The 12,707-nt window shown below is 45.6% G+C and overlaps 1 protein-coding gene across 1 annotated transcript in view; it reads right to left on the reverse strand.

Annotated features, from left to right (window-relative positions):
- Window positions 1–12,707, reverse strand: part of adam12a (ADAM metallopeptidase domain 12a) — a 61,955-nt gene that overhangs the window by 25,814 nt on the left and 23,434 nt on the right. The window contains exons 4-6 of the mRNA XM_071907766.2: window positions 5,339–5,417; window positions 2,166–2,242; window positions 669–867 (exon numbers count right to left, since the gene is read on the reverse strand). Of these exons, the coding sequence (XP_071763867.2) occupies window positions 669–867; window positions 2,166–2,242; window positions 5,339–5,417 (355 nt within the window). The remainder of the gene's footprint in view (window positions 1–668; window positions 868–2,165; window positions 2,243–5,338; window positions 5,418–12,707) is intronic.

Consider the following 12,707-nt stretch of genomic DNA (forward strand, 5'->3'; position numbering starts at 1 on the left):
CTCTTTAATGATTTATCCCCATACTCAGTGGGATAGCGAGGGGCTGTATAGAGAGGGAGATGTGCGTGTAGGGGGTGGGGTGGGGTTTCAAGAAAGTAATGTGTTTAACTCTGGATGGAGAGGTCCTGCTAATGGCATGATGAACGGGCACTTAAAAGCCAAGGTAGTTGTCACTGGGGTTTATGAACCCCCCACTCCATATACTCCAGATCACTGCTGGATACGCTTAGATCAGATGGAGGAATGATTCAATAAGTAGTAGCTTGTTTAAAATACACCGGGCCACTTACCACTATCTACATTGCAAATGATTTCTGTAAAGAGGGTCAAGGTGAGCAATCTGTCTTCTCCGATCAGATATCCACCCCATATTGCCACACCATACTGAAGGTAAACAGCTAAAAGGACAAAGTTGCCGCCATTTTCAAGATCAACAAAAAAGTGCAACAAAAAAGTTCCTAAGAAAACTTTCTCATTTCTCATACTTTCATAATTGTCTTCACATTATTTTCAGAAGACAAAACATAAACTTTGGTGCTTTATTAGTTCAAAAAGTATTTGTTCACATGTACAGATAAAAGTAGATAGTTTTCCTGCACTGCATGTTATTACTATACACTATATGCTTTTAACTGGAGGTAAAAGACATAGAATTTAACGATCCTTACCCTTGTGCTGAAAGTCCTGAACGGGCTGCTGTCTGCCTGGTTCAGGCTGTGCTCAGTGGGATGGGATATGTTGAAATCATGGCCACAGGTGCCAGGAGCAAGGTTGAGGTGTTCGGCTCTGTAGATCCAGTGAGTCCCATTGGCACGATCAGCAGAGGGTTCCAGTACATAGGATCTGTCTTCAAGAGAGATGAACCCCCTGGGAAGAGAGGAATAGGTGCATGGAAAGATGTTGCTGAGGTTACTCAGAGGTTAGACGACACGCCGCGTCATACATGGGTTCACATCACTTTCAGTCTTATCAAGGCAGGGAGATTTATTTTTGCAAAATGCAAATGTTGAAAATCGTTTCCCCTGAAAATGATCTTGCATCCAACCTATAAAGAAACTAGTGAGAGGGAAGCTTCAATTTACATTTTAATTTGGCTGAATGGGAAGTGAGCTGAACCAAATCCCGATGTATGCTGACATCATAATATTACAAGAAAAGGTGATACATAATTAGATGAGATAGAGCACTGGTCAGTAGATATCATGCTTTGTATGAAAGGTGGCTTCCACTTGGATTAGCACTTGAATGAGTCTGTTTTTGAAGAAGCACTGTTGAGGATGGGAACAAATCAAGTGGGAAACTTTCATCTTCATGAGCAGCGTTCACTCAGTTGATGTGGCTCCTGTTTCTCTTCATTAACTCTTCTCATGTTTTAAAAGTGGCCTCAGTGATTTAAAGTGACATCCTCACCCTTCGGGTTTGGCCAAACTCAGAGATTCTAGCATTAAACTCGCACAACATCCACAACCACATGAACTCACATGAAACCCCCCAAAGCCTGAGTGCTGCCAACCCAAACCCGGAGCAATTTGTCTCGGTGCGTTAGGCCAAGCAACGTAGCTCTTGTCAAATGAGTTCTCCGCATCTGTCTTTCTGGAGACAGGTTGCAGAAGAACTCAAATAAATAAATAAATAAAATAAGACCAAGGTCAAGCATAAGGGCTTCACAATCAGCCGAATCGCTCCTTGGAGGGTGCAGACATTTGGCCGGTTTGTGAAAACATTCCTGGTGTTGTCCGGTGATATTACCGCAATCATTACTCCTGCTTGACATCTGCAAACAGCTCTTTTCCAACACTGACCCTCCTCACTTTCCTCACCGTATGTCAGGTTTGCTGCTTTTCATCTGTATATACAGTATGTCATGTTGCCTTATGAATGCAGGGAAATCCATTATTTATTGAGTTACATCTACATGCCATTACTGCATTCGTTCTCCCAAACCACAGCAGTAGGAGGAGCTGTTAAAGAACCAGAGACCCGTGCTGTGCCATATAACTAGGATGCCTTTACTTTGGGCTATGCAACTGCTTCGGTAGATGATCGCTGATGCATGCAGATGCATTAGACCAGGGGTAATATGTCATGACTAACATGAAAGTGACGACGATGAGTTAACTCCCCCCAGCCTGAGCCCAGTGGCTCTGCCAGGCAGAAACACTCACCTAAGCCCAGCGCAGGTACTGAGGCTGACATCTGAGCTGGCACGACCCTCCACCTCACCGTGGTAGTAGCAGTTCACCTGAGGGGATACAAACAAAAAAGGATTCTGGGTTTAAAAATCAAGACAGGAAGGACTGGGACCAGTATGGAGAAAAAAACAGTTTAAACAAAGTTCAACAACACCAGTCCTGGCTGATAACTGTGAAGTATGAGCAAATTAACTCTTGGGGAATAGCCTTTGGCGGGGTCAGCAGCGGCCATTCCCACTCGTCACCGCAGGCTAATGAAGGCTGAAATCTGTGTGGAGTTTCAGATTTCCCAGCGCAGTCTATGGCTGCTGATGTGTTCCCAGGTACCCCGCTCTCACGGACCACCTGCCAAGTTGCAGCGGGGAGTAAAGAAGGTGAGTTAAGCCCCCTGTTTGTTGAACCAGGCCTGGAAGTGAGAGGGCGGGGAGGAAGTGTCTGGTTTAGAGTGAAAACAGCCCTTCTGCCACAGCTAGAAAGCCCCGCTCAGGTGGGGTCTGACCGACGGCCCCTCCGCCACCCTGCTCTGCAAAACACGGAAATGTGAGTTTTCCACCCCGCTTTCACTGCCTCTAAATATAGAGCGGAGGCAGTAAATTTCAATGGCCGGGCCCCTCCAAGGTGGCTAACCTCCGCTGGCTGCTGATTCTGCATGTTCAGCGTCTGAATGGGTTTCTGGTGTTACACAGGATCCTTGCCTCGTCTTGCATCACAGTACTTACTCTGCCATGATATCCCAATTAACATTTCCCCCCCTTTCTGACATGTGCTAGTTCAAATAGCATTGATAAATAGCGCCTTTCTCTCTTTCCCCTCAAACCAAACAAAGTCTTCGTCTTCAGAGGATATCTGAGAAGCGGGGCCAAATCCTTGAAAGCTTCAGTCTATTTGGAAATGTGCCATACCTATACCTTGAGGTGTATAGACGGAGGGCAATCCATTATGCAGAAGGTAGAGAGGTGTAAAGAGAGGACAGCCCATTACATGAAATATGAAATTTTAGTGTAGTGGGGAGGAGCAGGGCTGGATTTAGTGCACTGAGTTAATGCTACCACCTCATGTTTCTTTGATGAGATCATGACTGTGATGCATCGATATAAGGGATATGAATAGACTTTTTGTTTCGAAGCTTTCTGCAGAAACTAATGAGAACGGAAAGTGCTTACTCCCTCATACTCTGGACTAAGGAAGATTAATATCTAATACCTGGATTATTGTGGGAGGCAACCCGAGGTGTTATCATTACATTGTTTATCATAACTATGCATTTATTATTCCAACTTAATTCTTTGATATCCATACTCATAAATCATATTCCCCGGAGATGGCTTTCCTTACAGTACATGGCATTCAAATTTATTGTATTATATGAGGACTCAGATTAAGCAGGAAAGGGACAGGATTTAAAGCAGACGAATAAACAGCGGAGGGGTGACTCATGACTAAGTCACTCCCAGCAGTACCTTGCCTCTGACACACGACTGAACCCTCCAGATCCCTTCCCCAGAGCCGATATATCAGTCTCCTCCCTGCCGGCAGGACAAATAAATTAACTATGGATCAGTCTTCCAGTAAAGACCCTCCCATGAGGAGCCGGTCCCAGTCATGAGAGAGGAATGAGACGAGCGATGCAGGTCGAGGAGTGTCCATTTGTTCCCAAGCTAATTAGATGTGGTGCAGGTAGATGAGAGTTGCAGGCGCTCCATGTAGCGCAAGTCTCCCAACTGTCCGTCCATTTATTCATCCCTCCAACTATTCATCCACCCATGCATCCATCCACTCTCAGTAGAGCCCACCCTGGCCTGACCTGCTACAACTCCCTCATTGTCTTTATGCTCTGGAATGGCAGCAATTCTGCTGAGCTGGCCAAGCCCAGCCAGAGATGGTCCAGCTCAGTCCCACAGCAGTCTCAACGCAATGCTCTCAGTGGAAAATATTGTTCATTTTACTGTGTGGGTTGGGCATTATTGAATTACATTAATCTCTTCTATTGTGGATTTCAACTATAAGTAGGCCAATCGTTTTGTACACAGACCTCACAGGCTGTCTATAATTATGCTTTCTGGGTATCTGAACAAAAATGAGACATCTAATTGCTTTCCAAATGGCGGATGACAAAATCCCCGAAATCAGGCGAGCAGGTGGAAGATTTGAGGCACTGCATGGGAAAGATACAGCGTAACAAACTGTGCCGCATGCTCCAGCTGCTTAACATTCATTCATTACAGTATAACAATCAGTTTTTATGTTGCCTCTTCTCAAATAACCTGAGGATGAACATCCAGGCCAAAGTTATATGGAGACCAAACGTGGCTGTGCAAATGATACTGATGTTAATTTCTCCTTCAGTAATAATCCATCAGCATTCACACATATCTGCCAAAGAGCTGGCAGTGGGTTAATAAAGACCAGTACTGCCAAACACCCTGTTGGGACTGTGGTCAGCAACTGTGCACTTCTCTACCCAAACCCCCACAATGGCCTGGGGGCCTAGATCTGGAGTCAAAGGTTGCGACAGAAGAATTACAAGTCACTGGTGACAGCGTTAACAGATGTACTTTAGATAAAGTGCAATTTTAATTAAACAAGTACGAGGCTCATAAATGCAATGAGAGCTGCTGAATATTTTACAGTCAGTGACTTCTGAAGTGCACTTAGTTCAAGTTCTTAATTCAATATTTTCTTGAGGAACGGGTAACAAACCATTTTTTTGGAATGGTTTTAAGCTTTATACATTATAAAAGACCTGAGCTGTTCCCCTAAAACTTCAGCGTCTGTTCTCTGACCTCTGCGCACCTTTTATTTCATCAAATATGAATCTGTGAGCGCAGGAAGCAAAGAACGAAAAATGGGCCCACTCACCTACACAGGCTTCTTTATGCGCAAGACTGCCCGATTCAAGGAGGTTTAAAAGTTAGGTCTAACTGGAACATCAATATTTCTTTACTTCCTCACCGGCCCAAAATAGAAGCACAATGAAGTAGAACTCGACACGAAACAAGAGTTCAACGCAGGGTCAAGCTTCATAAAAGCTGCTGGCGTGGCGAGAAAGAGGAAAACATCATCGTTTCAAGATAATACGCTTATTGTGTCAGCGTTGACAGAAACCGGAAAAATAAAAAACCATTTGATGGAGTTAGAAAACGTACCGTGAAGTTGTGAGAGCCTGTGACCGCGCTGCCATCTTCCAGGTAATGGGTTTCTGTATAGTGACTTGCAAACAGCCCCCTAGAATGGATAAACAAAGACAACAGACGCTCAGAAGTGACCCTAAGGAGGTTAGTTCATCCAAACAATCAATCACAGTGTCTTAAGCCGTTCCACCATTGCCAGACCTGCATGGTAGATAAATAGTGTGGCCAAGTGTGACGTGCTTTAAAGCCGTACCCTGCCTTAGGAGAGCTTAAATTGAATTGAGCAGCTGTAGGCGCTACGCGACGGCTCTCTGAGAGAAAATGGATAAGGCTCCGAGCCGCTGTGACGTATTCTATTAAACCGCTTTCACACTGCATGCATGCACCATGAAGAAGCATTCAATACCAATCCATATCTCATTCCATGTGATATGGTAGCTCAGTAATTAGCTTACACAGTATAGACAAAAGCAAGAAATGAACAAATGGACATAATAGTATACTGGGGGTAGGGGAGATACTGTATTCACTCTGTACGAGAAAAATCATTTTTAGGTGCAGACTGCAATCAATGGCGCTATAAAGGGACTCCGTGAGGTTACCAAGTGATCCATTTGCAGCGTATGTCTAGAAAGCGTAACAAATCCAACACAGCATCGCAGAGGGATGTTGTCCTCTCTCTGTTCCATCCTCCTTCTCGAAGAAATGGCGAAAGGGGGATAACATAAATTCAAGGGTCACTACGATGTTGGCTGCCCTTCTCTTCACCTATCAAGGTTAGCGTGGGCCCCTCCTCTCTCTGGAAGAGGAGATGGACAGTTGGGGGGGGGGGGGTGCAGGGGTGGGGGGAGACCTCCAGAAATGAGCTGAGATTAGACAAACAACGGGGGACCCCTGATGGGTTGATTATTACAGCATGTGCATGAGCGTGTGTGTGTGTGTGTTTGTGTAGTATATGATTCGTATGAGAGAAAAAAGCACGGGTGGAGGAGACTCCGCGGATGTGTTTGTGCGTGTGTGTGTGTGTCCGAGCCCGCGCTGCGAACGCGGCCGCACGCACTGTACATCACACCGCAGGACGCCGGGCAGATGGTTTTGCTGGTGCTAATCCACAACAGAGGAGCAAACCTTCGCAGGCAGCTGGATTCTCTTATACTGACCTCACCACCGACAACCCAGCTGGGAGTGTCAGCTGTAACAACCCGTGGGGGGGAGAGAGAGAGAGAGAGAGAGGAGGGGGGGGGGGGGGGGGGGTTATTTTGTTTGGGACCTGTCAGCGTGAGACACAATGTTTCCCCGCCCTCTACCTCTCATCGTCCAGAACGGTGCCAAAGACCTGGTAATAATCACCGGATCAAAGCGAGGCCACGGAGAGTAGAGAGCCAAATAAAATGATGTTTTTCTGCAGTCTTAATTAGGTCTGCGCTCTCCGTCGGACAGACAACCTCAACATCTGCCCACAACAGATACATGTGAATTCACTGCGAGTGTGTGTGTGTGTGTGTATATGCCTCGCTGCTTGCATGTGTCACTCCGAGTGTGTGTGTGTGCGTGCACCCATGTGCCATCCATATGTGTTACATTTAGGTTTTTTGCTGATGCTCTTATCCAGAGTGACTCGCAATAAGAGAGCATGTAGGGTTTAGTGTCTTGCTCATGGACACATGGTTGTTGCCGGGATCGAACCGGTGAAATTCCCGTTACCGGACGGTCTCTGTAACCACAAGGGCAGTCTGCTATCTGATCCATTCTCAGTGGATTACAAGGATGGGCATTAGCTAAATGTCGTGAGTCTGCTCAACAGGCAGAGCATGGAAAAACAAAGACAAGCTCCAATCAACGTCTTCACTAAGAACTTACACGCTGCATCTCAATTCCACCACACACACCCACAGACACACAAACTCCTGAGTACGATTTGTTAAACAATTTCCAACACTGAGTCCATGAATCTATGTCAGACGAGACCTATACACACACACACACACACACACACTGCCACAGAGGTCACCCAGCCAATGCCACGTCAGGGTGACTGCATCTCCGCCGGGCGACACACCGCCAGCCAAGTACATCATGTATCTAATTCCAGCAGCCGCCTGCCCCGCACGGCGGTGGCAGCGCGCTGTTTATCAATCAGCGGGAAGTTAATGAGGCGCGGGGGGAGGGTCGCGCTCCCCATTTAAAATGCATTACCCGCAGGACGGGCCTCCAGCGGGGCTCCGTCTGACTGACAGGGAGACGGCGACGGGGAAAAGGCGCGACGACCAGTCAACACGAAGACGCCGCGCTCAACACGGATCAGCGCTGTTAATGCCAGGGAACCTGACAGGCAAACAGGCACTCAGCCACAGCAACAGCAGACCTGAGACAACAGGAAAGGTATATTGCAGAGAATGGCGTTATTGCAGCTACTCCGCTGTCTTATAACTCTGGCGGGGGAAACATTTTAGTTTTCTGGGCCTGTTAGACAGGTACAATGCCTGCAATTATAGTCGTTATGTTTACTTCTTGTCATCCTGTCTCCGAGGGGGGAAAAGATGAAATAACTTTTTCAAAGAAAATATATTAAGTGAGGGAAAAGAGTGAGAGCCTGTCAGTGGATTTGACAACGCAGACAGAAAGGCATTGAAAAGGCAATGAAAAGTCAACTTCAAGTTGATCCCCAATGCCAGCTACTAAATGCCACTTCTTTTCTTCCTGCACTAAATTATGAGTTTCGCTGCAGTATCTCTGTTCAATATTGGCACCCTCTTTTGTCCGTCTGTGTATACGGAAACAATGGAATGACTTATCTAAATGGAATATACTGACATGCTGCTATAAATGTCATGATGTGTCATTTTGAACACAATCCCTTATAAGATTTGTGACCGTTTAAACGGAGAAAAATGATCATGTTAATTTTTGGGTAATTTATCAAGAAAACCCCATCTTTCTTTCACCTGTGGTGGTTTGTACTGCTTGATCTTGTATGTGAGAAGAGCAATGATGGGAGCTGTGTGAGATATATCAGTTGCAACAGCCTTGATGAATTGGACTCCGTGCTTAATCAATCAACCCCAAAAGAGAGGTCTCATTCACGGACAAGTGCTGCATACGACCTAGAAAGAAGGGACCTGAATGTCTTATGCTAATGAGACAGTTCAGGAGACTTTCTGTTGCAGCGATGACACCACATGACTGCACATGTACCCTCACACAAAAGACAAAACACTAATGCACACTCCCGTACCGAAGGCTGGGTTGGGGTCGCGCACAAGGCCGAGCGAGCACTTTCTCACCGGGAGAGAGGAGACTTCAAACTACCCGAGACACTTCTGATCAGCTCTTGCCAGGAACTGTAAGATGCTGAAGTGATTGTGCAGTTACCAGCCGAGGGGACAAAGAGAGCCGTTTGAGTGAAAAAGAAAGTGTTCCCGACAAAATTGTTCATCAGGTGGCACCCACTTTAAAGACAGAAGTCAGGAGAACTCCGGGGGAAAATTACACGGTGGTGGAGCCGAGCAGGCCCACATGTTGAGGGGGTGATTTTAACAAATGGGTACAGAGGTACAGAGAGATGAGAGTGACTTTCAATGACTGGGGGAAAGGTTTGGATGTCTGACATTTACTAATGTGGGCTTCATAATAGGTCTATTTCTTGGTGCCATATAAAATAGGCCAATTTTCGGTCAATGGCCATAAGTAATTTTAACTCTCCCTCTTCTCTTGATTAAGTATCCGACCAAACTGTAAGTAACTGAGCTTGCGCAAAAAAACAAAAAACACTTACACAACTGGTGACAATAAATTGGATGCACTTACTTTTTTTTTTTCAGCAAGTACAGAAAGTGAAGAGCTTAAGTCCCTCAGCCTCTCCTTAATTGACTTGGTGTGACCAGTGCATTGACACCGTAGTCTTCATTACCATTGCTGGAATACAAGTTGAATCAATAGCCAGTGATTTCCCAGTCACAGGCTCCGATATGTCTCATTAAACTCAGACAACAACCTAATCAGGGAATTCTGGACAAATCCCTGGGTTAACTATGATAAATGAGAAGCTATGCCTTTAGGTCTCTGTAGAGCAAGTAGCTCTGCAGCACTTTGCAAGCCCTGCACTTTAATTGACAGATATTTAGAGATATTTAGAGCAGATGTAAATATAAATATTTAGGGCAGATGAAATCATCGTAAAAGAAATAGGCTTCTCGTAAAAACCTAATCTAGGAACTCCAATTAGTACATTACATTTCAACAGAGAGACTCGTGAGGCAATGTGGTAGTAATAATGTCGCCTTGCTTTGATGTGGCAAATGGCAAGAGCCCAGATTCAGTTGGAAAAAGTGGGGAAAAAGTGGGATCATATGTATGAAAAAACCCTACACTAGTAACCCCCCACCCCCTTGTCTCTATGTTAGAAACATTTTTTTTTTCCAGGAGCAGGGGAAGAGGGCCAGTCTCCCTGGCTGTGATCTGTCTGACATCAGGCAGTGTTGCCGGCCAGCGCCAAGTAGAGCAGAGCAGCAGAATTCCCCCCGCTTACCCAGAGCTTAATGCAACTCCCAGTCTTCACGGAGCATGTCATGAACAGAGCCGTTAAAGCATGCCAGCCAATGAATTCGGCTGGAGACGGAGGGAGGAGGGAAAAAAAAAAAAAGAGCCGAAAAAGTCAAGGCGGATGATTCTGACTTTATTTACATAAGCTGCCATGTTCAGAAGTGAGCTAACATCCAGCTCAGTGGCGCCCCGGGCCACATTCAGTCCAGCAGTGGAGCACCGGAGGCAGCGAAGGAGAACAAAATAAATAAATAAAAATACCGTTCGGGATATTTGCCAAGTTTCCGGCTTGGTGACAAGACAGCCGGTTGTGCTGAAAACACGTCTTGTTAAGGGCAAAAAACGAAGGCTTCTCATATTTGTTAGACGCCGAGAAAGCAGGTCACGTTGGGCTTTATCAACAGTTTCAGCTCAGCAGGAACAGCCTCATTATGATTCCTCGCACCTGTCTGGCATTCCTGGGCGGTTAATTGGTCAGCGAGATGGTCAAACAGAATAGCCATTAGCAGCAGTGGCACGCAATTACCGCAGTGACTGTCACCTAGAGATTGATGTGGTTAAGCCCAGGCATGCCCCGTAAAATCAATAAAGTGTCATCTCTGTGTAATGTCTATGTGATGGATGACTCCACAGGATCCCAATTACAGGGGCTGGATGATGAATACCTCCCAAACAATGGATAAACTAATTGGAATTAGGAGAGAAATGCAACACTAATCTCTGATGAAGTGTGATGATAATGATGCGGACTAGAGAAAGTTGGACATGAGGCCTGTGTGATCTGTTGACCCAGGTATAGTTTTGGCTAGGGAACTCACAGATTATCAAAAAGTAAGGATGGGGAGCTTCTTACATAAAATATAAATTTGCTTAATTCCAAAGTGCAAAAAGCGCACTGACGATATGGTCCAAAAATGTTGGTAACACTTTATTTGGACAGTCCAGTGTTAACACTCTACTATCAGGTGAAAGTAGATGTTCAACAAAATGTCACTTGCCTATTTGCTGCATCTCCATAGTGTATGGTAACCTTAACCCTAACCTTAGCCTAACCCCAATCCTAAACCTAACCCTAACCTAAACCTAACCCTAAAATAATTTCCAACATTAACCCTAAGCCTAAGATTAACCCTAACCCAGACACTGAGTATCTATAGACTACTTTTCACACTATTGTGAGTATCACCTGGAACTCAGACTTTTTAGTGACACATTATAGTCACTTACATTAAGTTGAGTATCAGCACTAGAAGATCTCGAGTGTGACCAAAATGTTTGCTCCATTCCACTTTGGAATAAATTGGACTTGTATCTCACATAAGAAGCCACCCATCCAACATTTTGATAATCAACTGCACCTAAAAAGACTGAGCCTGGACATCACATAAGGCTCTGTGATCTGTGGACCAAGAAATGGATTACATGGAGGCCCGGAGCAGAGCCGGAGATGTTCTGTCAGCAGCCCCGCGCCCCCAGGAGACGTCTTGCGCTGACATCCCAACAGACTCTCCCTATCTCCCAGCTGTCCCTCAACACAATCAGGTCCTGTGTCACATAAATACCTTCAGCACATGTGCCGCTGCCTCACCGCATCACGGGAACACTTCCACTGACAGCCTTTTGGCTGCACCGCAGTCCAGCGCTGAGTGACGCACGCTGCACTCGTTTCAGTCCGACAAGCAAACACTGAAAACCTAATAAATTGGTAATGTTTTTCTGAGAGCACTGAGGAGTGAGATAAAGAGGGAAACACTTCCTTGGTTTTACAATCCATCTCAGGATGGATAAGGCATGGGCTTTTGTAAGAGGCTTGAACAACAAGAAAGTGCAATTGCATGCTCTTTTAAATGTTATGCTGGAGTCAAATCTAGACAGCTGTTTCCACACATATATTGCCCACTCAGTCTTTTGCGTCTCCGCTGTTGTCATTTGTCAACATGCAACATCAAGCCACATCTGGCTCTCATGTGTTTTGCTTACACCACTCCTACAGCGTCTGTCACCCAGAGGCAATGCAGGCACACGGCGAACCGGGACAGCGTCTATGACATAGACCTCTCTGCAAATCATGATCACACACTCACTCATGGGTTACAGCGGGGCAAGCCTCTCTTATTTCCTCTACCAAAACATTAATGGTAATTTTATTGCTCATGATGTCACTCCTCCCCGTGGGCCGTGGAAACCATCACCACTCACATACTCCGAATCAAAGGCAGTTTTGATCGGCAGTGTGTGAACTCTGAATAATCTTAGATTACCGCACTTCATCTCATCAAAAGGCCTATGAAGCTTAAACCCTCCTTATGCTCACAATTAAAGGAGACGTTTAATGCACACCAATAAAGCCAAAGTTACTTAGACTTGTATAGTGGATATTAAGTCATTGATCAAAATGCAAGAAAATAAAACGTAGAAAAATCTTGGTCTGCTGAGGTGGATTTTTTTTTCGTTCTTTCTTTTATGGCATGGGCCAGTGACATTGTTATCTGAAACTAATTATGCAGGGTGCCAAAGCAGCAGTCTCTAAAATCGCCTTTGTTGCTGTGGATCACTGGAGGGGAGATCCTTCATCCTCCTTTCTTCTCCTATCTGCCCCCAGGGCTTCTGTTCCTCTGTGGCAGAGAGCGTGCCTATGCTCTGCCTCTTCATCTCCCTCAGGACAAGCTCTGGTTGTGTGTGTCTGTGTGTGTGTGTGAGGGAGAGAGAGTGTGCGTGTACATGTGTGTAGGCGTGACTGCATGTGCTGTTTGCACAATGTGAATTATGTGTGTCAGTCTGTGTCTGTGATCGCATGCATGCAGGATTGCGAGTGTGTGTGTTCGCGGGGGGTTGTACGTAC

Source organism: Centroberyx gerrardi, chromosome 20 (genome assembly GCF_048128805.1).
Source record: "Centroberyx gerrardi isolate f3 chromosome 20, fCenGer3.hap1.cur.20231027, whole genome shotgun sequence".
NCBI lineage: Eukaryota > Metazoa > Chordata > Actinopteri > Beryciformes > Berycidae > Centroberyx > Centroberyx gerrardi.